We start from the raw sequence: 27,579 nt of genomic DNA, 5'->3' as shown, positions 1-27,579 counted from the left end.
CTTTTGTTGGTTTTGTGTATGGCTGTCAAGCACCCTGCTGTTTCTGCTGAAGTGTGAACACAACTTGTGGGATAATGTGATTTTTAAGGTGGATTTGCATTTTGCTTAGGAAATAAACAGTTTGTTTTGGTGAGAATTTTCACTCCTGTGCCGTTTACTAGTGGCCCCAGTACCTACTTTTGGTGTGCATATTCAAAAATGTGATTATTTGTGGGCGAGGGAGGGTCATACATTTTCCTCCAGTCACTCACTCAAACAAACAAACAAACAAACAAACCTCGTCCTATGAAAAGTAGTCTTTAAGTAAAAAAAAAGAAAAAAAGACTGTATTAAATTAGCCGTTGAAACCGGATGTATGTCTTTTATTGTGAAAAGCGGACAAACTCCGACCGGAAGTGTCGATATTGTTTGTAGGTGTTGCGTTCACTGACTTGATAACAACAGTCAGACTCACTCGGGGAATGTACCTCGGTTGTACTGGGAAGTTTGCTGTGACAATTTTTTAACTTCCACGGCTTTCTGAGAGATGGAGATAACCGTGTACACTTCTGTCTTCAAGTAAAAGAAAACCTGGTGGAAAATTAACGGTAGGTGTGTGTGGGATTAATCTTTGTAGCAAGATCTAGCTTACGTTTAACGTTAGTTAATATCACAGATCACAACTTCCTCCTCTTCGAGGCTGACGAGCAGCTAGCAGTTTTTAGCTTTGTTAGCTTGTAAATTATCTCGTTAAACTCTAGGTCGGCACTAAGCCTCTGCTGCTGACCCCAGATAAAGTTTTTAAGTTAATGTTGCTATCTTAGATAAACCTTACAGTCGATTTAACTGTTCGGCGATGAGGCAAACACTGTAGCTGAGCTAGTCAGCAACTCTTTGGGCGATTAAAGTTAGGCACTAGCTTCCCTGCTAGCCAAATCTGATTCCGTTAGCTAGCAGGCTAACGCCGACTTAGCCCAGGTGGAAAGTGTAAACAGAATTTGGTCCTTCCTGTGCCGAGCGTCAGATGACACATATGGTGCCGTCTTCGTGTTTTTGTGAGTTATTTTAATGTCAACATTACTTGCGAAAAAAGCCATTTTATGAGTTTTTTTGGGTGCAAAATCGTACTCGTTTCGTGACTGAACTCTCAGTTTAGGGCTTTAAATACGTGGTCACACGTGAAGTAGACCTTGTTATCCATACAGATGCTTGTGTAACGTTACTCTTTATTTATGTGTCTTTCATAACTTATAATCCATTTGGACTGATTAGTGTAGTGTTACAGCACAGGCTGGTTTGTTTGTTTTCAGTGGCTGCACAATACATTTTAAAATTAAGATTCTTATTTAAGTTTAATATGTTATTGACACTGATAAATGACCCTATAATAATGTAGACAGTGTCATTAGGTGTCCTGTTTTAGACATATAATTATTTTTGGTTCATACTTTTACTAGTGGTGGAAATTTACTAGTGGTGTCAACATCTGTTTTATCTGATAAGAGACAGTTTTCAGTCACTTCAGCCAATTATTTGTAGCAGCAAAATGTATCTAGTGGACTGAAAAAACAATTAATTACATTATTAAAGTGGGCTACTTAAAGATTAATTTGTATTTGTCTTATTAACAATTTACATTATTAAAAAAAATTGATACTTAGCATTTTTTGACGATACGATTTTGCCACACAAAAATATTGTGATACTGTGCTGTATTGATTCCCCCCCCCACCCCTATATTTTATAGTATGTAATCTTCATGTAAAATTTAGGTTCAGGTTATGTCTGAGTGTGAAATGTTCTCCTGCAGTTTTTCTTTCTGTTGTCCCTTTTTATAGCACAGTCAACAATGTTTTACTGAATAGATAACATATCAATTACTGGGAACTGCCCTTCCTTATTCAGTGTGTGACTTTTATAGCATGCCCGCTAAATTAATCCAAGCCATCCTCACTGGAAGCTTTCCGTTCGTGAGTCATAGTGCTTTGCTTTCTCCTAATGGCCTGTTACTGTTCATCTTTAATCTTAGTCTCAGACTCGCCTAAGTACACTGAATGAAACAGTTTATACTACTACGCTTGGTAACATTATGGGACCCCTGTGTTCGTTGATGTGATATTACTTCACACTTATCTCATGCCATGCTTCAGTTACCTGTCAGTGGCATTTCTAAACACCAAGCCAAGTGACATATTTTGAATTTTCATGACAGACAGCACATTGTCAAGCAATGTATTGGTCTTACCTTTATGCACACGTAACATGGAAGGCTATTTTTAAGCTCATGTTTTTCATTTTACATAATACACATTTTTCCTGAGGTAAAACCTGTGATGAAAGAAGCTCTTGTTTTTGTTGTCACTTCTTGACACAAGGGCTTAAACTGTCACCCCACCCCTAACTTGTAAAACAAAGCAAATAATCTTAACTAGAGTCTGAACTAGTTTTAGGTCAACTGACCTCAGTTGTGGAGGGGACAACATTAGGATCATACTTCATGTTGAAATAAAGTAAAATATTTTACATTAACATATGTATTTACAGATCTGCCATGTGATTAGCCCTGTTGTTATTTTCAGAGAAAAAAAATCAGTATTCAAATGGGAGAAATTCCTGATTTTATACCTTTGCCCAATCTGTGTGTTTGCCAGATAGGCTGTTTGATATTCATTTTTGAATTCTTTGTACATAGCCAACCAAAACATTTCATTTTAAGCCGTATTTGTATAATCCAGTGATCATCACCCTTCAGTCATTGGTGTGAATGTGACACTGACTGACAGCCAGACAGCAGCCTGCGACAGAGACACATGAGACTCATGGGCTGTGAATCCAGGGCAAACATTTGCTTTTTTGCAATAATGCTTCGTATCTGCAAACATGGACACTTGTCTTGACTTTTCCCTTGGCTTGGTGAATGAGCCAGGAAACATTGTGCACCAGGGACAGATAGCAAGCACGTTAACATAATTTCTGACTGCTTTGTCTTTCCTAGTTTCACTTGTGTGTTTTATTACTTGGGACCAATAAGAAGAAGTACTATCAGTCTGTGGTTATCTTGAGATTCCTGTTAATCTAGGGGTAATTCCAAAGGATTTAGGACCATGTGATCGCAGACAAGATCAATTTAAAGATAAAGTCTCCCAGGTATGAAGAGTACGTCTATATTTATATCAGTAAATATGAACAGCTGGGCTTTGTATTCATTACTTTCTCACACACCTCTCCAAATTTGCTAGCTAAATACATTTAAAGGAATCAGTTCAGTACCTCTGTGGCTTTGATTAAACACCAAGCCCCTGCACTGCTGGTCAGTGTGAGTAGCTATTGGTCTTCATTGTAGCACAAAATAGACCATGGCTGTATCCATCACACCACCCATCTGCCTCCCTCTCCTGCTGTTTTGGGTGAAAAGATTTAAGTAGAAAAGACAGACAGTGAGGAGACTGTCATGGTATGTATGTGAAGATGTGTGATGTAAAGGGTTGACAGAGTGGATTCACACAATAACACCCATTCTGTCACTATGTGAAATTGAATTTAATCCAACATTTGGTTCTAGCCACAGATGGTAGTGTGACAACAACAACAAAAAAACCTGTAACTATAGGCATTTGGGAAAATTCCCTTCACCATAATAAGGCACTACATACGCCTCACGTTTTGCATTTTCCCATGAGTTCCTGCAGGAATTCACATGGGTAGGCTTGCAGCAGGCAGACAGAACCAGAGGTCCAAAGCATTCATTAGTTTTTGACCTCTAGTAGTGCTTATTGAGCAGTTTTTTTGAGCAGGCCCCCACTTTGTTTGCCACATGCACAGACACATGCACAAGGGCGATCTGACACAGGTTCCCACCAATGGCTCGACATTATTCCTTTCACCTGCAGGTAGTGGTAATGTGCCAAGATATGCCGCAATATGCCAGCTAAGGCAGGAAAAAGGCCGCTAGTGGTGGAAAGGGCCCTGAACCTGCAGCTATGGGCCCTTGGAGCATAACTGGCAAGTGTAGGTTAGAGGAATAGTGTGGAGCCACTGGTGGGAACATGCATCAGGTCGGTAAGTCTGCATGTGCCCTTGCATGACACAGAGAGCCATTTTAACAGCAAATTTCCTGAACTTCCCAAAATTAAAAATATTTTTGACAAATATGACCAAGATTTTGCTCACTGATGTATGTACATCACTGGTTGCCACTGTGGTCCTGGAAGTCAGAAGTGCATACACAAGTACAAGAAACTCTTTGCTAAGAAATCAAGCTGTGACTGAACTGAATGGGTAGCAACATTGAGACAGAATACATCCATGATGTGGCTTTTTCCCTTTATTGCCCTTGTCAGAGCCCCACTGGACAGCATAGATGTCTCTCTATGCAATAGGCAAATGGTATATCCCCTTCTGTAGCCGGGGCCAAATACAAGCCATCTTTATTTGCTGTCTCCATGGTGCTGAACAGAGAAATGGCAAAATAACACAACCTTGTGTTTAAATTGCTTTTTGGCGTGATAGACTATTTTTATACTGAAGGGAATTTTCCTACCCAATCAGTGCATCCCCTGTTGCATCTTCAGTTTTACTGCCTCATTATAAAGTGTATCAGATACAGTGGAAAAGTACCTTGCCCTGTTGGCTGTTAGTCAGACTGTTTAGTAAATAGTGCCGAACGCAGCCACAGAGGCATTCACTCCAGTGCCTCCTGTTCCCACTCTCTGTTGAACATCAGGCATTATTATTATACTTTGGCTGGCAGATAATAGGCTAAATAGAGATTCATTAAGCTACAGGGTTATTTTGATGTCCAGCGGACAGAAAGTTGGGCCCTGCCTTATAAATGCTGGGCAGTCTATCAGTAACTTTTTTTCCAGTGTGAATTTGCCTCAGAGGGATGTCTTGTGCTTTAGAAAAGCTGAAATATTTCCTATCAATGTGGAAGATAAACAAATCATGTAAAAAGTGGCTGTGCTGTAGCGTTTATGATTCATTCTCTGGGCTGTTCCTCTGCCTCAAGCAGTAATAGCTGAATGGTATTGTCATGATCAGGAAGTCTGTACTCCGGCTGGAATGTCACCGGAAATTAGCGTACGTGATGAACACTTTGCAGATGAACGCTTTGAGGCTTGCGCTCCCTGTGTTGAAAGCTGATCATTGTATACAGGATTTCTTTGAAGGTAGGCATGGGCTACTAAACTCACAAAATCCCTGGAAGCTTACATCATCTATCCCTAAATTTAGACTTCTGCATTGAGAAACGCAGCAGGGATTTTTAATACACTCCTGATGACCGAGCTCGATAACACACCATTTTAAATCAACATTGTCAAACAGTAATTAAAATCGAGAGTACAGAGTGGAGGTGTGTCAGATGATGTGCACTTCCAGAAACTATTGTCAGGAATGTGATAAACTGGAGGTAGCTCAGCTACAGCTTTGTAAAGAATAGGAGAGGTGGATTAGAAAAGACCCAAAGTCCAATCAGCATGGCTGTAATCCAAAAAGACAAACTCATTTTCATATATTGTTGCTTCCCCTTTTTACGTGCTCCACAGTAAAACTGGATTACGTAAGTTAAGTTTCAGCCCGGTAGACTCAACACTACATGTGAACAGTTGTGATTAATTCTGGCTTTAACCCAAAGAACATTGTACATTGAAATGACATCAAGTATCTGTGGTAGGGATGAAACATCTCACTGATGTGTGCTGATAAATGTTCATGTCATGTCATGTTCATGTTTACTGCTCGTCTGTTTACTTTGGAAATAGAAGAAGAGCTGTGGAACGTTATTAATGGGAATATTCCGGACAGTATGTTTCTTTTGGAGAGGGTCATGGTCTGCTTATTAATATTGTAAAAACAAATACAAAACCTATTTATGAAGCAGGGTTTGCCATGATGGTGTGTGGTCACAGACCTGTAACATAAAATGCTCCATTGCAATTTGGTTATGCACCTAATTGTCTCTTTGCAAAATTACAGGCATTGGAAACCTGGATTTATCTTGTTTATTGTGATGCGAGAGCCAACATGTTATTGCTTTGTGGTCTGGAGGGCCATACTTGTTAAAACCATTACCACTGCAACCCCAAGTGACACATTTTGTTTCTATTTCTTCCCCATCCATCTTGACACGCAAATTATAGTGTGACTCCCAAAAAAACTCCAGTAACCTTGTGCTGACCTGTCACTTCAGAAGACACCGGCAGGTTTAAATCATTCTCCAATGGTAATCACAATGTAGCGTCAGCTGATGCAAACAGTGATTTCTTTCAAGAGTTGACGGAAGGTTGAAACCATTTATTCTGCCGCAGTGGGCTTCCTGCCCTGGGTCATCTCAGGAACTGGGACACCATCCCAGTGTGTGAGCAGTGGTTTGCATGTGATTGCCCTTGAGCCACAGAACTTGAATACATGCATGTGCGTGCACAAACACAAATGCACACACACTGACCGCAGTCACATGGAAAGTCCCACTCACTCTCGGTACAGTGCCGAGGCAGGCTTTTCCAGTTTAATTATGCCTTGGGAGTGTAATTTCACATTCACTTGTGGGTTGCTTGAAATTGCCCCTCTGTCTTTTTAAAATTTCCTCTTGCTCACATGACTTGGCTCGTCGACCCAATACCTCATCAAGCTTTATAACGATGTGGAATTATAGTGTTAGGACATCACTTAAGCCAGTACCAGATAGGCCTCACAGTGGAAGCTATTAAGTTAAAGGGAACCTATAATGCTTTTCGGTAATTTGAAATGTCACAGCAAGGGGTGTTTATATTAAAAAGGGCCAACATTTCAAATAATGAGATAAATGCTTGTGGAAGTAATCCCTGTGAGCAAAAACCTCAAGCTTTGGACCATTCTGAATACTCTGTTTCCAGTGTTTTTTTCTGCTATCGAGCTGAATAAAGTGTTTACACTACGTAGCCTGCCCTGCTAAATGAAGCTACATGCTAATGTCAGAGACACATGTAATCTTGGTTGCAACTGTTGCTAATTTCCCCCAAATTTTGAATCATATTTCCGCTGGAATATGTCCAGTTGTGTTTTTCATGGCAGAAAAAGCCGCTGTTCTCCGATCTAGATATTCCCAGACTGCGAGTACACTGCTGATGTGAACGTTGCTACATGCTAACATCAGGGAAACATGTAAACGTGGTTGCTGATGTTGTTCATTTCTCCCCAGATTCTTGCTGGAACATGTCCGATCCTTAAGATTTTAGTTTAGAAGCTTGTATTGATTTTTCATGTTAGAAAGTGCCAATATTCTACATTGTAGTCATTACCTGGCTGCGTAATTGTGCAAAGAAATGGGATTTACATTTGTGCGGCTGACCCTACGCTGTTGTAAGCATTTACACTTGTGCGGTGGTGTGTCTGTGTCACTCTGCAGTTACACCTTCATAACACTGGTCAGCGGCGGGGGTTTCTGTGAAGTGCTGTAAAGTTATGTTGAATCAAAACACACATTTAACACACATTAAACATGGCTTAATAGAGACAATTTCAAACACAAGCACACAAATCAGCTTCACTGTAACTCGCAGCATTCACAGACAAACACTTGTCTTTATCTGGACACATTTTCCCCACAAATACCACATGCTAATATTATTAGCACAAGCCTATGGCAATTGACATTGTATAAACTAGCCTAGCAGCTAGCGAACTTTTCCTCTTCTCATATAAAACCAGGGACAACAGCAACATTTAACAAAGGTAACGGCACATAATTTGGCTTCATTACAACTCACAAGGTTCACTGACAAAACAACTGTCTTATACTAAACGTTTTCCAAACAAATACAACATACTAACATTATTAGGGCCAACCTATGGCATTTTACATTGTATAAATTAACCTAGCAACGAGCGGAGATTTCCTCTGCTCATATGAAGCCAGGATAAATCACACACAAGGCTTAAAATGCTATTTTTGTGGAGGCTTGACTGTGTTCACAATTTATTGTTTCCTATCTGTGAAATTAAAGTAAATAAAAACTTCCTTTCCACTGAGGGAAATGGTTTCAGCTTACAAAAATCGACAGGAGGTCTGCGTTGCTGTGACGTGTAGTTACATTTCTGGGGAGGTGCATGTCAGGCTACGGCGTAGGATCCATGTTGACGCAGAGCCTCCACTGTAGCTACAGTGGCTGTTAAATGAAGGCTGGGACAAGTACTTTGACCCCATGGGAGCGATGAGGTATTACACACACAAGACAGTGCTAGAAATAAAGGGATGATGCTCTTTGAAGCCGTTCATCCTGGCAGAACTTTTTAGGTACACTTGAATGGATGGCGGCCGAAGTACAATAGAGTGTTTTTAAACAGAAAGCATCTATTGTGCATAACTATAATTGTTACCCATATCTTTGTTTTTGTATAAAATACATCCCAACCCAAGGCCAATTGCAGACGCCTCAGTGAAACAGCTCGATTGTCCCAATGTTCGATAATAGAGCGCCAGCTATTGAGCCTTTCAGCAAGTGCAGACCAGACTTTTCTGTGCATTTGTTGTACCTTCAGATACTTGAGGATGGCTCTGGAAATTTCCCGCTAAGAGTTTTCAGTAGCTGCTGTTAAAAGATCATTCTGCTTGACTGAACTGAGTATTTGAGTTTGCAAGTTTACAGATGTTACCGGATAATGTGAAGCTCCTATTTCATGAGAAGTTTTTACAGGCGACAGTATTGTGCCAGGTCTCCTACTCAGCACAGTCCATCTTTGAGTCAGTGGCATCATCGTCATGTCTTTATTTTCCGAGGGAGATCCACTTAGAGTCGTGACACGCCTCAAGGAACCAAGGAACTGTCTGATGTGTCGTCTCACGTCAACTCACATCATCTCACGTCGCTTTACCCTCTGGTGTTTTTGTGTTGCTTAGATTTCAGATGTCATATACAGGCTCTGGGTTTTAAATGTCGCTCTTAAACTTTCAGAACGAGCAATTAAAACACATTATTCTTTACAACTTGGCTGCAGTGCTAATGGCTTAATGACATGTAATTATGGTTTAGACTTTTTAAAACCTTATTTATCTTTAGTTTACAGTTAAACATTTAGGCTAACTTTGCATTAAATGTACTTATATTTTGCAGCTAAATGAGGCAGCTTTGTAACATCTCGTCTTTTTTACCTCGTGTTTGTTTCTTTTTTCCTCAGCAGATCCTATTTTTAGTGATACTAGAATTGCATGTGTATTGCCTTTTAAATACCTCAGCGACACTTAGTTTACTTATCTGAAATAATACCATAACCTTCTGAGAAAGTGAGCAGACCCACTGTTTCACACAGCAACGATCTTATAATGAATGAGTGAGGATTTTGTTTTAACTCATCGAGAACTAAATTTAACTGAATTGGAAGATGAGATACCGTCAGGATCTGTAAGGCTCATCTCAGCAGATGACAACAATTGATCCTGAGCTTTTACGAACGATATTTGATCTAAGCCCGCGTGGAAAACAAACAAAAGACTAAGGTCAAGAGGGCGCGAGATTGAAACATTTGTTATGAGGTAAAACTATTTTTTTTAGCCATTACCCTCTTAAGCAGAAATGGTTTGTAAGTGTTAGCAAATGGTAAATATCATTTGTTCTTTCAACACCAGCTTGTGTTGTTAATGTGCTAACTGGCTAACTAGCACCTTGAATCTGTCCTGTTGGTCTTCTGGTTTCCCTTTTTGAATGTTGAATACAGACTACAGCTGCCTGCTGGCCTGGAGAGTTATTTCCTCTCACTCAGGTGCAGAACATACATGCCAGATGGCCATTGCCTGTCATCTTTGCAGTGTTCAAGTGTAACTTTTTGGCCAAGACACAAGCAACGTGAGGCAACACAACAGTTGGCCCTTGTCGCCATTAGTTATTTTAATGTCGGTTTGGTGTGTCCGGGCCTTGGGAAGTTATCTTCCGAGCTTGTCCCACCTGCCATTCAAACTGCGGCCATAAATCAAGAGCGGCTCTACTACTTGAAGTGTTGTTTCCAAGTACTAACGAACTGTTATCACCTTTTATATCACAGCAGTCAAAGTGTCAGTACTCTGAATGTGACCTCAAATGAGATAAAGGACTATATGTTTACACTGCCTATATTTATAGCGCATTCATGCTAATTGTTGTATCCTGATCAATGATTGTGTGGAGCAGACTGAATGCAAACACTTCAGCAACTTGGTGGTTCATACATGATTGGTTGCCAGATAGTGAAAAGGTTGTGGCAATTGGCAATTTAATATGAAAGGATTTAGTATGTCAAGAGAAATGTCTTTAAAAAACATGCATAACAGAACAAACACTGTGGTAAAAGAAGCCCAAACCCACAGTTGTCCTCTGTATAGCCTACCTCTGCAGCTAGGTCCATAATGTAGTGCGTCATTGATTAATGATTCATTAGTTGACCTGGGTCAGTGACCTGTTCTCTGCTGAATTTTGTTCAATCTGTCTCTTTTTCTACACGTGTTTTTGTTGCATAAATATTGCAAAATGTAGGTCTTTCCATGGAGCTCATCTTAAGGCTTGAGGGGTTGATTGTTTTCCCTTTGCCCAGTGTGCTTACCTGTATATATGGACCTAAGTGTTGTCAGTGAGATAACTTCATACATCTTCAATCTCATTTACATCTGTGTGCCGGTATATTTCATTGCTAACAAATTGTAGTTAGCTTTTATGTAGCAGAGGTGATCAGAAAGTTGGGGTAGGAGACAATGAGATCTTCCCAGCAGGATGTAAGCCTTATTTACTTTGTGTCTCAGACATGTCAAGACTAGAGCCAGTTGAGATGGATTTCAGTTTACTTAAGCTTGAAAAAGCCTCTGAGACACACTGATAGACCACTTGTAATGAGATTCTGCTTTTCACTTTATATTTTCCTGAGGTGGTACAGAATAAATCAAACCTTCGGAGCTTTATTCATAATGTTGATACTTAAATTCTAAGGAAGGATAGGATTCATACCATTTTGTGTTGGTGAAAAGGACTGAAGTGTGGTACCTCAGCTTTGAAACCTTGTCCAAGTTGTTAAGCACAGATCGACTGTTAAGGAGCTTTGAGTTTTGTTTACACTGCACAATATACATTGGAGGAACACTTATAAAATGTAGCCTGAGTCAGTTTGTGTTGATTTCATTTACACCTACTAACGTGCATCTCAGTGTTGTTGTTAATGCAGAATTAATTCAGCTTTTAGTATTTGGTTGAAATGGAAGAAGGAGGGTCTAAACGTGCACTCTAGAAACGTGCTGCCTGAATCTGGCTTCCATTCTGCAGCTAAAAGACTGCTTTTTAAAAGTCTTCCAACACTAAAGTAGCCATAGTAAAACTTAACTGCCGCCTACATGTCATCATGAGGGGAGAAAAACCGCAGCCAGTCAGACGAAGGTTTGTAGGGTATGAGCACGTTTGTGCTTTGCAGGATTGCTGTCTCAGTTGAGATTTGCAACAGGCCTGTTAATTAGTCACCTTTTGGCTCCCACTGGAATTTTCCTGAAATTAGTCCCTAATGACAAACACACACACACACACACACACACACACACACACACACACACACACACACACACAAACACAAGTTTGGAGCATACAGAAGGGGAGGAAAAAAATCCTTTGTTCTCCTTTTTACCCATTTGGTATTATGCTTACGGACTTTGAACGATGAATCTGCAGCTTTAGTTTTGAGGACCTACCAGGACCAGAGAAAGCAAAGCCTCATGGTACCACACAAGACAGGGAAGTGAACAGTATATTATATTTGTCGGTTTGTCGGTCCAACTTAGAGTTGACTCTCAAAGTCCTGATTCGGGGATCAGCCCTAGTTCAAATTCCTGTGGCTTAAACTTAGCTAAAAGCTAAACTAAGGATGGGAACACTCTCTTGACCAGGGCACAAAATGTGTCTGTTGGAAAAGCGGTAACATTGTGCTGAAATGAAATAATAAACCCACATAGTAAATTGTTTGTGTGTCTCATGGTCAAACTATAAACTCCAAGGACATGCAAGTGTTTTTTTAATAGCATCACATAGCCCTCAGCTGCAGCACCTCTTGCTTATGTTTGTCTGCGGTGCCGTGTTTTGTTGTTTTCCAAATGAGAGATGAATTGGACACATTTAAAGGACATAAATAGAAATACTGTTTCTACACTTCAGCTGGGAACACACCACATTATTTAAAGATATAATATGTAACTTTTCTATATTAAACAGTCTAAAAATGACTACACCAATGTTGCATATTTTGATAAAAGAAATGCTGATTTTTAACATTAAAATGGCTTTATTTGATGTTTTCGGCAGTTTAAATCACCTGGTCCATTTGTTTTGGAGAGGAAGAGACCTCTGTAGAAATTTCGTCTCCTGGTAAAAACCTCCTCAATGATGAAAACTGAAGGAAAATCCTAACCAAGAGAAAATGTCTGCAATGGCAGTCAGTTACAGCATTGCTTCGTCTTATGTTATTGTTTTGATTGAGAAACCGCGAGCAGCAGGAAATTACATTTTGTACGTTTAAAGCCGTATTATAACCTGATTCAGCCTTGGTTATTGTGTCTAAAGCTGATCTTGGACTGGTCTGCAAAAAAAAAGAAAATTAAGTCACCTTGAAAAATCTACAGATTTTATCTCGTAGGGTTTAGCATTCAAATCTCTTATTTCCCAACTGAGTCTCTGACCAGTTCAAGCTGTCATTTATCCACCATTTTTTTTTAGTGCTGCTAAATCCTGAGACCTTAGCGCTTATTTTATTCTCCTCCTGCCATTAGTTTGTCTCTTTAGGAATCAGTCCAAGGCGAGGATGTTTATCCAAAACTAGGGATAGACCGATATGGATTTTTTAGGGCCAATGCCGATACCGATTTTTTTCCATCACCCTTAGCTGATGACCGATTATGGACTGACGATTTTCTTGAGCCGATATTTGGGGCCGATACTGCTTTTGCTCCCTCAATTTACATAAAAAAAATGACACAATGATAACAAATATTACAGGTCTCAAGTTTAAAATAAGAAACATTTATTGAACAGTAAAAAATACTAAAACAAGATGGAAAGTTGAGGTAGAACAGGTAGAATATTATTATTATTATTATACATTCAAATAAAAAAAAGAGTTCAGTGCTCTTAAATCTTCCAGTAATGTCTTTATAAAATAAACAAATATTTAAGCTGAAGCATAAATAAAACAACTACTACTGTACACAGTAGGATTCGCTGCAAGTGCGCTGCAGGGTCTTCCGGCAACACAGAGCTGCCCATGGATGCCTGTCTGTAAATCATGCCAGGGAAAAATAAATCCACGAACCCACGCGCATATCGGCCGATGCCGATACAAGTAAAAAACTCAAATATCGGCCCGATATATCGGCCGGCCGATGTATCAGTCTATCCTTATCCAAAACATGTGAATTCATTAGTTGGGTTGGGATCTGTTAGTTTGCACCACACCCACAAACTGGGTTGGGTTTTTAGTGTTTCTCCTTACTTGAAAGTTCTTGAACTACTTATACTTGTTTGGTTCTGTGTAGCATCACCTTCTAACATCCTTCACAACCACTACAAGAGTACTTGAACACAGCTCTTAGACATGATGAGTTAGTTGTGTAAAAAATGAGCATATGGAAGCACTTGAGGCAAGGTGTGGCTTCTCTAGAGGCACACTGACACAGCTGTGGCCTCATCTGAGATCTGCGATGGAAAAAAAACACCGGATTTTTGTTTTGCCTACTCATGACTAATACACACTCTCCAGGGAAAGCCTGCAGTCAATTTATGTAAGCAGTCTCACACACACAAATACACATACACAGAAGATGCGCCTGAAAAAAAATGCCTGAAGCCTGCCAGAAAACTGTTAATTGTCAAAGGGATGGTCGTTCCTCAACGCACAAGCCAGTGAAACGCCTCAGTGATAGCTGTCTTGTTTTAGATTTTGTCAGATTAGATGTGGTGCCTCCGGTTGATTGGTTGTTGTGCATCCTGAATCATCCAAATGTTTCTGTTTTTGCTGCAGAACATTAAAAGTTAATGTATTCAGCTTTGGCTCTGTACCTGATTTTCTTTTTTTTTTCTGTCTCAGGCAGGTTGGTGCTCTACATCTGAACATCTTCGTCTCATTACTGTGGTTTAAACCGAGGCACAGGACACCACAGACCTCCAGACCTTCTGTACCAGCCTCCAGCTACGATGTCCTAGCTAACAGCAACGCTGCCCCCTCCCCTGACAATCCTGTCCCTTAAACTTCAGTGTCTCTCTCCATCCTTGTCCCCCTCATAGTCCTTCATCTCCTCTCCTGATGTGGTGATTTCTGGTCCTGTTACCAGCGGCGCCCCGTCTGGCGTGATGAGCAGCCTGCCCCAGCAGCATCATGGCAGCACAGGCTCAGAGCGAGACCTTCACTCTGCCGCCTCCTCTGTCAGCCTCCCTTCAGTTAGAAAGCCGCCCAAAAAGCGCCGCCTGTCCATCCACTCACTCTTTAGTCGCCGCCGCCGGCCTGACCGCGATCCTAAGCGCAAGTCGAGGCCTCTGCAGGCTGGGGCCGGAGTGGATGGCATTGTCAGCACAGAAAGCGTGCAGGCAGAGACTGTGCACGATAAAACTTCTGCCCAGTCTGCACTGGGCGTAGCATCGACTTCATCAGCGTCAGGTTCGTCATCAGAGCTGCTGGAGTGCCCTCTGTGTCTACTGCGCCATGCACGTGAGCGCTTCCCGGACATCATGACCTGTCACCACCGCTCCTGTGCAGACTGCCTGCGACAGTACCTGCGCATCGAGATCTCAGAGTCTCGTGTCAACATCTGCTGCCCCGAGTGCTCGGAGCGCTTCAATCCCCACGACATCCAGATGATCCTGGGGGATCGAGCTCTCATGGAGAAGTACGAGGAGTTCATGCTGAGGAGGTGGCTTGTGGCTGAACCTGACTGCCGCTGGTGCCCGGCCCCCGACTGTGGGTAAGAACAAGAGCTCAGGGATTATAAAGAATACTCAGTGAAGAACACATTAGGTCAAGCTGCTCTTTACATAATACATGACTCACCAGCTGAATGAAACTGAGATCTTATTTGATTTGTTTTAAGTCCTCAGGTTAGAGAGGGTGAAATGATGGTTTTAAAAGGGTTTAAGTTTTTTAAACAAACAACAAAGATTTTACAGTCAGGTGTAACTCAAGGGTAGGAACAAATTTGTTTCATATTGAGTGATGTCCACATAACATTTGTAGCAACAAGGCCAGTTACCATACTAATTTCAGGCATCTGGGATTATTTCCACGCAGGCTGCAACTGATATTAATATTTTAAAACCTCTATTTTGGTTTACCTGTGACGCTTGATGTCTCTTACTCCTGATAGAACAAATATACGAGTCCCAAAATAAACATAGCAAGCAGCTACATTAAAGAAACTTCAAGGCTGCAGTCTGGCCTTTTGAAGTTCACCCCAGCTTCTGCATCGATGCCCGAGTTATAAATAACTCGTAGCAGTAATAGACCTGTTTATTCTGTCAGCCTAATGAGTCAGCTAAAAACATGACATGAGTAGCAAGTGATGATGATGCCTATTGTTATCAGGCTGTAGCTGATAGTTTTCTAACCATATAATGGTCATGCACTGCAGAGGGACTTAAATATATGCATCCCTGAATATAGGAGCATAGTAAACAGTGAAAAACAACTCAGACCCATTTGAATAAATAATACAACTAAATATAAATAGAAATTATTAATGCTATAGTGCTGTAAAACTATTTAAACTATTTTTTGGGGCTTTTTTTGCCTTTATTTGGACAGATATGGCGTGACGGGGGAGAGTGAACAGGGATGACGCCTGCTCTACCAAATGAGCTAGTGGGTGCCACGAAATCTTCGTTTTTCAAGTCAGATAGTCAGATATGATTAAAGCTGGTAGTGATTTACATGTTAAAAATAATAATTATCATCATACCTTCATATTTTGTTTTTAGTAAAGGACTTTCTTTACAAAGTCTAAAAAGTGCTTTGCAGTAACACAGACTAAACAATAAATTTTGCTAAAATAATGAGACTGCAGGACCAGACAAAATGAAACGATGAAGAAAATAACAAAGAAAAAAGTTTGAATAACCAAAGTGAAAAGAAAAAAAACACAAACTTCCAGGCATTGAATTTGTACGACGAAGTATTAGGGCCAAACTGAGAAAGAACAAAATTGAGATTTTCAGAATAAAGTCATAATTTCAAGTATAAAGTTGTAATGAATAGAAAAAGTTGTAATATTACTTGAATAAGTAAAAAAAAAAGTCATAAATAGATGCCAGAAAGTCAGGTGACATAGTACAAAGAGTGCCAAAATCCATGATGGACAGATGTGGTGGATGAATGGTTAATTCGGGAGACTTTTGCCGTGCAGTCAGGGGTTCAAATTCCAGAATTTAGTTATCAGGCTGTATGACGTTGCTGAATGCACACTGTTTACTTAAACTTTAGCAGACTGTTTCAGACTGTTGTTCTGGTTCCCCTCGTTCCCGAGGAGGTGACAGTGTAGGTGAGGGTCAGGTCAGGGTCTTGTATGTTTGGAGCCGGTGGGGATTCAGCACTTTGCTCACAGGGGCCTGAACATCAGCGAACATTACGCTCCGTGTGCTCACTAGGTCACCCTCAGCTTTACCTGGTGTTTACTGCACCTGTAGGCCATGACAACCAGCATGCACACCGTGTAATTAAAAAGAACTGCTCATCTGCATTTGCACCAGTCTTGTTTTCTAATGACGCAGATGCTGGCTGCAGTGTTTTATAGAAAACTTATAGAGTTTCGAAGCAGTTACTAACCATCACTTCAGTTTGAGTGATTGCTGAGTTCAGTAATGGGTTTACCCTTCAACCCTCTCCCTCTCTGTCTCTCTCTGTCCGTCTGTCTGTCTGTCTCTCGGCTTTGTTGCATCAACACTGCTGACCCTGTCTATTAGAATAATGGCTCTTTCATGAGGTTGTTTCAGCTCCTCTCGCTCTTGTCATCCAATCAGTTCAGCTCTGGCTCACTGTCACACTCTCCACTCGTTGATGCCGTCATTCTTAATTGTTGTATAATTACTCTCACAGATTATTGGGCTGCGTTTGTCAGCTCAGCAGTGAGGTTTGTCAAATGTAAGAATCCTCTGAACAAACATTTGACATGAAACGAGTCTTGACTTAACAGTGGTGTCATCATTGCACATGTACATACAATAAGGTCCATTTGGAAGGTCTCCCATCTAGTTTACAACTTATACAGCATTTGCCATGAGTTTGCCTCACTGAGGTGTTAGCGCAGACTGTCTGGGAGCTGTCTAGACTGAATGCTCTGTTGGTATATGGTGCCCACACGCATTAGCCGTGAATCAACTGTGCTGATTTCTAGTGAAACATTGAAAAAACACTGCAAAACGATGCTATGACATCAGTTAGCAGCACATCTGTTTCTGTTATCTACACAACATAGCACTGGAAACCACATTAAAGTATTAAAAATATCATGGAACTTCTACAGTATCTGTGATCGTATGCTTTTTTTTAATAAGTCCACTCTTACTCTCATATTGAACTTTGATCTCTTTATGACCTTTGCTCCAAATGTAGACCCTGTGAGGGTGAAACTAGTAGGAGTTTTTAACTGTAAGGCTTGTGATAAACCTCATCTCCCTGCTCTACTGTAAGCTGATCGCCCTGAAGTTTCTTTATTTCTTGTCCATTGCATCACTTTTTCCAGATGACCTAAAGGTTCTTGGCTCTTGGTGCATGGGAAACAGATTCAGCACTTTTTTTGTTTATCTCTCAAGAATGGCTGCAAGGGGCTTCAATTAATCTCCAAATTTTTGTTTATGAAACTTTTTTCTATGAAACATCAAAAACAGTAAAAGAAAAATATGCTCATCATGATTTTCAGTGCCCAGTATGATGCCCACAAGTCTGAAATCCAAAGATATTCAATGTATTATAATGTAAGACAAGCAAAAGAAACAAATTTCTCACATTAGAGAAGCAGAGAAGATGTTTGAAAACCAACTTAAACAATGAGTTGATTGTGAAACTGGTGGCCAGTAAATTGACTAATCATTCCAACTCTACTCTCAAGAATTTCTCAGTCATCCAGTCATTGTCAGATTGATATCTGTTTGTAAAGCAGGAAGTGGACCCAAAGTCTACTCACTGTAGACTTTGAGTAAATAAGTTTGTTTTTTTTGCAATTACTAGTACTGCTCGAGTATGGCAAAAATCATAATCACAGTTATTTTAGTCAATATATATATATTTTTTTAAAGATATTTTTTTGGGCATTTTTAGCCTTTAATGGATAGGACAGACAAGTGTGAAAGGGGGAGAGAGAGGGGGAGTGACATGCAGCAAAGGGCCACAGGCTGGAGTCGAACCCAGGCCGCTGCGGCAACAGCCTTGTACATGGGGCGCCTGCTCTACCACTAAGCCACCGACGCCCCATTTTAGTCAATATTGATATTAAAATCATTTAACATGATTACTCATTGACGGTTATCTTGGCTGAAGGTGAACAAACATGCCGCAGCCAACTTGAGAGTAAGTTTGGGCTTTGAGGGAGAGCGCTGTAAAGGAAAGAGGTGCGCTGGATTTGTAACACAAGACAAACTGAGAGCATCATTGCGATTGTGTCACAGTAATTATTTTATCTCAATTGTCTTGTTTTCATAATCATTGGAAACCAAAATTGAGACCAAATAACTGTCACCTTCTTCACAGCTGTTGTCACTGTTGCGTCTTTCTATCAGCTGACGATTGCATGTCTATTGGACTTATACTTATCTCAAACAGCTGTTTATCAACCAACAACCATGGTGAGCAGCTATATAAGCTAAACCCCCAATTTTTTTCATAGCTGAATAAGCAGCTTTGGCTTACTTTACTAAATTACATCTATAAATGAAGATATCTGGCTATTTGTTCACAATATTTTGATCCGCTGAAGATTTCCTGTAAGCTGTAAACTCTTATTTCCATCATTTACGCTGGACCTTCATGCTTAATTTGCGCACAGTGACATCCAGTCCAGTCCAGTTTAAACGCCAGCTGGAGTGTTTGTTTTTCCTTTATCTTCTGTTCTCATGTTCCCATGATAACCCTGCTATGGCTGCGGCAATCTCAGGGTTTAACTGAGGTTGTAATACATTCACTTAACGTATTAATAGGCCGGTTGCCCTGCACTCCTCTCTACCGTATCTAAGGTGTTCCTTTCGACAAAATGATTATTAATGTCTCATTTTATCTATCAGAGTTGCAAGGATTAGAAAACTAATCAATTAGGTGATTGAAGGAAAAATAATTGCCAACTATTATGATAATTGATTTATAGTTTAAGTAATTTTACGTATAAAAATGCAGGAAAATGCTGTTTTCAGCCTCTCAGATGTGGAGATTCCCTGCTTATTTCTGTTTCATAACACTTTAAAATGAATATATTTGGAATCTAGACTGAAAAACAAGACATTTAAAGACCTCACCTTGGACTTTGAGAAACTAGGATGGACATTTTTCACTCATCCTGACATTTTATAGACCAAACAATTAATTGATTTATGTAGAAAAAAAAGCAACAGTGAAAATACCAGACCAGACTAGGGGGACACAAGTAGGCCCGTGTGGCAGCAAGCAAGAAGAAACAGTACCTACCTGTCATTTTATTATTTTCACAGACAGTAAAGCGATTTATTTGAGGCAGTAATTGTGTCGCGGCATTTTATTACAGTGCCAGTTTGTCGAGTTGTTTAAGATTTGCATGTTTACAACTAAACTTGGACTTTGCCTCAGTCATGCCGTGTACTTTTTAATAACAGCTCTCACTGTTAGAATTGATGAGGGACACTCTGGAAATATGCAGTCATGCAGAACTGATTGTGCCAGCACTGATTTACTGTAACAGAGCTCATTGGTGAAGTCATCATGGAAAGTCAGCTAATTTCCTGTGTTTATGGAACAAACACTTCTCAAGGTGTTGGATTCCTGAGGACGTAAATAGCAGCAGTGTGTGCTGTGAAAGTTTATTGGATTTTTGAGTTTAAACACACTAGAAATTTCTCCTTGGTTTCACTTCCTCTACACTTGTCATTTTAGCCGTGCTGACCCCTAGTGTTGTGCAAAGCTACTACATCCATGCTCTCGTACCAGCAAATACTAACCACCATTTTGGCTGTTTATTTTTTTTCCTCTCTTAGTTACGCAGTCATTGCGTTTGGCTGTGCGAGCTGCCCGAAGATCACCTGTGGGCGAGAGGGCTGTGGGACAGAGTTCTGCTACCACTGCAAACAGCTGTGGCATCCCAACCAGACATGTGACACCGCGCGGCAACAAAGGGCCCAAAGCCTCCGGTTGAGAAGTTTCAGATCCTCCTCCCTCAGCTACAGCCAAGAGAGTGGAGCCGCAGGTAAATACACACGATCTGTACCTTCAACACACCTGTCACCTTTGTCAGCCACAATATACAGGCCACAGTACAATACGCACTATAAATATTCACCGGAAATACTGTGTGCTAAATGCGCCTCTTGCTTTCCCTTAATTAACACCAACTAGGTGATGACATCAAGCCATGCCCTCGTTGTGCTGCCTACATCATTAAGATGAATGATGGAAGCTGTAATCACATGACCTGTGCTGTCTGCGGCTGCGAGTTCTGCTGGCTCTGCATGAAGGAGATCTCTGACCTGCACTATTTAAGGTGAGACAGAAAAAAAATGGCTCAGTAGCTCTAATTACTACAGCTGTGTTTCCTTACAGCATTTTATGGGTGTTTTACCGATAATTTTTTGGCATTTTGCCTTCATTTTGGAAACAGTGTTGAATTTCTGTTTTGTTTGAGTTTGGGCATTCATCTTGAGCAATGACTAAATAGGATTTATTTTTAAATACTGTTAGATCAGTATTAATAACTTATGTTTTAGTATAAATAGTTATGTTAACCATGATACACACACCCAGAAAAATCTCCTTTCTTTCTTTCTGTTTGTCTGACAATCCGATTTCTCTCTCCCTCCAAACCTCTCAGTCCGTCAGGCTGCACCTTCTGGGGGAAGAAGCCCTGGAGCAGAAAGAAGAAGATCCTCTGGCAGCTCGGCACGTTGGTGGGCGCACCCGTGGGTATCGCCCTCATAGCCGGCATCGCTATCCCTGCAATGATCATTGGCATCCCGGTCTATGTGGGTAGAAAGGTGAGAGGTAACACCAGACAGTTGAGGAGGGAAATGAAACAACAGCAAACTGTTTATTCGGATCAAAGGAAAGCACAGAACTACAGTGTCACATTTAATACACATGTATAATCTAAATACATTGCACTGTATGTACCAGTTTGTTAACAGGACATTTGTCAGTTTTGAGAGGTGATTTTCAGTCACAGTTGCCAACACTGTGATATAAATTTAAAGGTAATGAACAATGATTTTCCTCCTCAGATCCATAACCGCTATGAGGGCAAGGACATCTCTAAACACAAGAGAAACTTGGTGATAGCTGGTGGTGTGACACTCTCAGTGATCGTGTCGCCTGTGGTTGCAGCCGTCACTGTTGGTAAGAAAGAAGTGCTCAGCGCCTCTCTTTTCCCTCTTAACTTTCTCTCCTTCGCCATCTGTTTCTCGACAACGTTTAAATTATTTAAAAGGGTGTCTTTGGTGGGTCACAGAGTTTGGAAATTGTCCCAAAACATTCCTCTCGTCTTTCTGCTTTGAATTGTCTAAAAAGGTGGATATGCTGGATTTTTATTTACAGTTTACCTTTGAACCCTGATGAAACTTCCATAGTTAAAGTGTGTGTTTACTTTATGTCTTGTAGGCATCGGCGTCCCGATCATGCTGGCTTACGTTTACGGAGTTGTCCCGATCTCACTGTGCCGGAGCGGCGGTTGTGGAGTGTCTGCTGGCAATGGCAAAGGGGTGCGAATCGAGTTTGACGACGAAAATGACAACATAGGTAGCGGGGCAGCAGCCACAGGTGAGCATCTCTAACAAAAGTAATGCCGCTCATTTCCGATGTGTTCCCAGGAATATGCAGAATATACAAAAAAAGGCAAATAAACAACTTCAATGTTAACTTCAGCTTAACTTATTGTCACCATGCAGGAATTTGTTTTGCCATCTGAAACACAACACAGACCTTTTATCACTCCATTTAATTGTAAATTTATACACAAGTAAGGTATTCTAATGACTGAAATTGGCTTATTCAGTATATAATAAATGCTTACTCTCCTGTCCTACAGTCCCTGCAGACCGACTTATGTGTCATTGTTATTGGTACAGTCATTTTGATTTAGCACAACACCTGAATATTTCATACCAGCAGCATTTTAAAAACCATAACAGTGTTGGCAGCTGTGTGTGCTGGCACATTTGTGTTAATGCCACTCTGTTTGGCTTGCAGAAGCACACCTACACCTGTCAGTGCCTTTGTGTATACATATGGATTATTCATAGCCGGTGAATCGCCAAAACAGTTGATAGTTGTTTGATGTGTGTGATGGTGTGAAGTGACTGGCTCAGTATTGGGGGTTTGTCCTGTCATCGTGTGTTTGTCACTGTCAAACTGACGCCTGTGCGAGGTTGAGCCTGTCTTACTTTCCCAGGAGGCGTTTAGGGAGACAGATTGTATTTCTCACAGCCTGTGTCAACACTGTGAATGATGATTATGAATCCAAATGACAGCAGGGACTTTGACCTTTCCAGGAACATAAAGGTGTGAGACACGATGACACTTATTCACACCTACAAATTCATCACTCGGTTGATTCGGGGTAAATTTAAAGCCGATAAAAGTCAATAAAGTCATTGATATAACATCAGAAGAATGAACTTTGTGGCCTGACTTCAGTGTTGTTGTCTGGGGTCCCCTGCCCCAATTCTTCTTTATGGCTCAGTCTGTATTTCCCTCCGTCTCGTTTTAATCTATGTCTTTCTGTTTAGGTTTCCTCAAGCCAAATAATTATTTGCTGCACATAAATTACGACTCTTCTTTGCCTTCTCTTAATTAACAAAATGACAACTCTTGTTTCCCTCGTTCTCCTCAGACACGACCTCGGTGGCTGAGACTCGCCTCAACAATCCCAGCCTCGGAGACGGAGCGAGTGTCGGTGGCCTGACAGGCCTGAGCCTGAGTGTCAGTGGGAGTCACATGGAGCGCTGCGGCATGAGCTCCGCTCAGCGGGACAACATGAGCGACAACGCCAGCACCACGGCCCTCGCCGGGACCAGCATCACGGGCAGCCTCTCTGGCAGCTGCTATAACAGGTAATTCGTTAAGGTTCAATGGATGGATTTCCTAGTTTCTGCCATTGTGTTCTCCTGTACTTTGTGAAGCAAACATGCAGTGACTCATCATGAATTACATTTTTTATATTTTATGTCTATGTTATTTTCAGAATGGAAGTGCAGGCTGATGTCCAGAAGGAGCGCTGCAGTCTGAGCGGGGAGTCGGCCACTGTCAGTCTCGGGACGATCAGTGACAACGCAAGCACAAAAGCCATGGCGGGGTCCATCCTCAATGCCTACATGCCTCTGGAAAGGTCAGTAGTCGAAGCAACCTACTTGTTGCGTCAACACATTTATGACCTATTTAAAAAGAAATCCCTGCCCTAGTTTATCTAGCATGTCTTGCCAGACGCCCTGTGGTCAAGTTGTATGAAGGAATGTCATTGTGTGTTTTTATCAGTATTTACTGAACTGCAGGCTTTCTGCTTTAGTAGTGATGCTGGAAGTAGTGGGGGAAATTCCCCTGCGGTAATTACGAGAGGCTCAACTGGTCGCTTATATACAGAATATCCACACAAGTACAAATGTCAGCGCAAGATAGAGCACCAGCTCTGGATGAAGCGAAGGCTGAAGCACATAGGGAGAGAGGACGGACCTGTCGCTCTGTGGGTCCTGTATTAATTTCTCCTCTATTGTTGTTGTTCAGCGATGAGACGGTTGGTCTTTTTGGTAATTGTCCCGCTCCTCCTTCATTATTTTTGGACGGCTGGGCAAAAAAAGACATTGACAAGCGGCTGCACTGTTTCACCTGAAGTTGAATATTTTATTTTGAACATGAACACAAGTGTTGTGGTAGTTGCTCGCCATCCCCTGCGGTTGGCTTGTCAATAGCATGGTAGTGAAGTTTTGTTTTTATCGTGACAACCTCAGCTCGAAGCACACAAAAACTGTTGATCTTAATAAATATGCAAGTGTGTATTAATCTTTAGTTTTCTTATTTTGCAGAGACAATAGTCTGGAAGTTCAGGCAGACGTGGAGTCCAAACAGGAGAAGGTGAGGCACGGCAGCGCCAGCAGCAGCCTGGATGAAGCCAGCTGTAGCAGCAGCACTGCTGGCCTTAAAGGTGCCAGCGGTGGCACATGCGCATGCCCCTCCACCTGCTGCTGCGTGCAGCACGACAACCACTGCTGCCCGTCGTCACCCTGGTCAAAGGAACCCTCCACCTCAGGGGGCAAAAAGAGCAGAGGCAAGCTTTGGAAAAGAGCCAGCAGCAGCAGCAGCAGCAAAGGAGACACAAAAATAAACGAGACACGCGGAGATATGGATGCTCAGCTCCTGGAGCAGCGCAGCACCAACTCCTCTGAGTTTGATTCACCATCTCTGAGCGGCAGCCTGCCCTCAGTCGCTGACTCGCACTGTAGCCACTTCTCATCAGAGCTCAGCTGTTCGGACCCTGAAACCTCAAGACCAGCTCAGCCGCCCTGCTCTGCCCCAGGAGACCCCCACCCTCACCATCCCGCCACCACCTTCAACGACGTCACCATCACGCCCATGCCCGAGGTGGAGAACGACCGCCTGGAGCATTATCCACCTCAGAGTAGCCACACAGCCTTCACCCACCACCGCCTGCTATCGTCATCTCCACCTGCTTCACCAAAAGAGGGAAGCAGCGGGACCTTTCTATACATCAGTGAGGAGAGTGGAGGCGACATCGCAGACACAGAACCAGAGACAGACGGGAAAATGAAAGAGAGCATCAAAAACACTGCCGCACAGCCTGTAAGCCCAACAAGGAACCGCTGTATACAAACAGATATTTAGAGGAACTGTTCTTCTGTTGCTAGCTCAGTTAGCCTTATCACCTGATTTCACTCTAAAGTGAAACATCTTGGGAAGCTGGTAGTCAAGTTTATGGCTCTAAGTTTAAATCTAATTATATTTTTATCTGCTGTGGAGGCAGGAGTATTATGTGAATGTCGATGTATACAGTTACAGAGAGGATCGAGGTCTAAGTGAGAGAGAGAGTTGGGAGTATAACGAGTAAAGTCAGAGCAGATAAGTGGGTTCTGTTCTTCAGCGACGGAACAAACAAGATGCGTGTGAGCCAGAAGTTTCAGCCTGTTGTTGAAGTCAGCTGGAGCAGCAAGGCCAATAGTAGGTGGAGTTGAATGTCTGTGGGCAGGTCGTAAAGTAAGTTATCGGGGTGATCTGCGGAGTCTGACCCCTGAATGATGTTCTGAATCCGAGCTTGAGGCAGATCTTACCTATTTTCCTGATGCTTACACAAAGCAGAGGTGATGACGCCGGATAGGATCAAAGAAGACATCTGATAATCCTTTAAATAGTGAGTCGAGCTGCTATTTTAAAGCCTGAACCTATCCTCCCTCGTGACATCTGCAAATATCTGGTTTGCATGAATCAGGGATCATCACTGTGGTCCACCACTGTGCCACCACTTCATCCTGTGACTTCTTCAAACAGCATGAGAAACACCACAGCTAAAGGATTGTCGAACCTAAGAGGGACCAGTCCGTGCAGTAGCAAAGTCTATTTTTCCATAATCACCTTTAAGAAAAATTACTATTGTCGCTTATGTTTAAAATGTGACTCCTGTTTTTTGTTGGTTTGTTTTTGTGCTTTGTCTTTGCCTATTTTTTATTTTCCATTTTGGGAAAGTTGGTTTTAATGTTGAAGCCCTGTATTGGGGTCCACACTTTTCAGTATGATCAGGTGGGAATTGTGTTGACAAGTCAAAACGTAGCCCTTTTTGAATATTGTGGATTTAAAGGTCTGGTGTGTAGGATTTAGGGGGCATATTGGCAGAAATGGTATATAATATTCACACTTGTGTTTCCATTAGTTTATAATCACCTGAAAATAATAATTTTATGTTCTTTACCTTAGAATAAGCCATTTATATCTACCTATGGAGCGGGCCCTCAACCACAGAGTCAGCCATGTTGCACCCTCGTGTAGCTACAGTAGCCCAGAACAGACAAACCACACATGGGAGAAGTTCCAGCTGGTCACAATCTCACCACTAGATTCTACTAAATCCTACACACTGCTCCTTTGCCGTCATCACAGGCCTGTTCTGCACTGGTAAAATAATAGTTTTTTATGTGGTTGCACCTGTGCAAATGTAACAAAGTCTTCACTGCAGTCTCTAGTGCATCACAGAGTTACGAGAGGTATATTAAAGGAAGGGAATTTTAAGTTATTCCTTGTAAACGCAACAGAGAAAAGCCCAATTTTAAAATGTTAAACTGTAGCATTTCGTACAATTTTACAGGGCTTGTGTTAGTTATTATTCACTACAACTGGAAAGTCAACCAAACGATGTATCAGCAATAAGATAATTAAGCTTTTGAGTGCTCAACATGTGTCCAGTCAAAGGAACACATCAACTTTATAGCAAAAAAAATAAATAAAAAAAGAAAAGCTCTGATATAGTTGACGGTGCAATGGGAACTCCTCCTATGTATTTGAGCACATCTGTCAGTGATTTAATATTCAGTAGTGAATGTATAATTATAATAGGATTTTTGTTTTTCCCTGAGTAATATCCAAATCAAAATATAATTTTTGATTCAGAGCTTTGGGTGTATTTTAACTACAATGTGTTTCAAGTTGTTTTTCTTAAATTCTTGCAAATGATTAATGCAAATAATTTTATATTTTTTGGACCCACAGTGCCTTTTTGGGGAAAAATCCTTTGTATAGTGTTTTTTTTCTTCTTATTTCCTTATTCTGTATGTCTTCAAATGATAAACATAAAAATCACGAGAGAACAAATTATATTTGCCTCGTCAAATGCTTGAAATGCACTAAACTTGATATCAAATACTCACTTTCCCCTCTGTGCTAAAGCTAACTGTCCCACTAGCTTGTTTAGCCCACCAACCGGCCACAGCTCTCAGTACTTAAAATCTTAAGACCAAAATGTTTTTTGTGTCCTTTTAAGGAATAATTAGAAAATGTTTCCCTAAAGTAGCCAAAGTCAGTTCACTTGTGTTGTTAGTCAGCTCCTGTTGGCAATAAAAACATTTATCCAAAGCAATCAGCATTTTGAGTATCAGATGTCGACCAGCCGAGCTCAGCAGGAGTTGTCTGAGAGAAAATAGTTCATCAGAGAAGCTGTGATGTCAACTAAAAGAGCTTTGGTGCACCTCAAAGGCCTCCAGCTGCAAGATATTCCCACCCCGTTAATGTTCCTTCTGTTAAAAATGCCTGTTAAATTCCTGTGAGTTTTATATTATTATTTGAAGACGAGTGCCAGGTCTGTTTTCTAACTTGGTCAACAGAAGCTCATGCTATTTTAAAAAGTATATATTCCCTAATTATTTGCTTTATAATGTGCATGCAAATGCATATCTTTAAACAATAAAATTCTCAATCAAG

At 41.2% G+C, this 27,579-nt stretch overlaps 1 protein-coding gene across 2 annotated transcripts; it reads left to right on the top strand.

Moving 5' to 3' along the window:
* Positions 1-428: 428 nt before the first annotated feature.
* Positions 429-27,579, top strand: LOC126383624 (E3 ubiquitin-protein ligase RNF19A-like). Of its 2 annotated transcripts, none has more exons than XM_050034190.1 (10): positions 429-587; positions 14,041-14,911; positions 20,154-20,362; positions 20,512-20,656; positions 20,984-21,146; positions 21,390-21,504; positions 21,766-21,924; positions 22,997-23,216; positions 23,348-23,491; positions 24,183-27,579. In XM_050034190.1, the coding sequence occupies exons 2-10, from the start codon at positions 14,304-14,306 to the stop codon at positions 24,997-24,999; spliced, it is 2,580 nt and encodes an 859-aa protein (XP_049890147.1). In that variant the 5' UTR covers positions 429-587; positions 14,041-14,303; the 3' UTR covers positions 25,000-27,579. The 2 variants fall into 2 exon arrangements, with proteins under 2 accessions (XP_049890147.1, XP_049890148.1); XM_050034191.1 differs by having other exon boundaries at positions 435-587; positions 14,045-14,911.

This window comes from Epinephelus moara, chromosome 22, assembly GCF_006386435.1.
Source record: "Epinephelus moara isolate mb chromosome 22, YSFRI_EMoa_1.0, whole genome shotgun sequence".
In the NCBI taxonomy this organism is placed as follows: domain Eukaryota; kingdom Metazoa; phylum Chordata; class Actinopteri; order Perciformes; family Serranidae; genus Epinephelus; species Epinephelus moara.
Note: the sequence above shows the minus strand (reverse complement) of the source record. Positions and strands in the feature narration are given on the sequence as shown.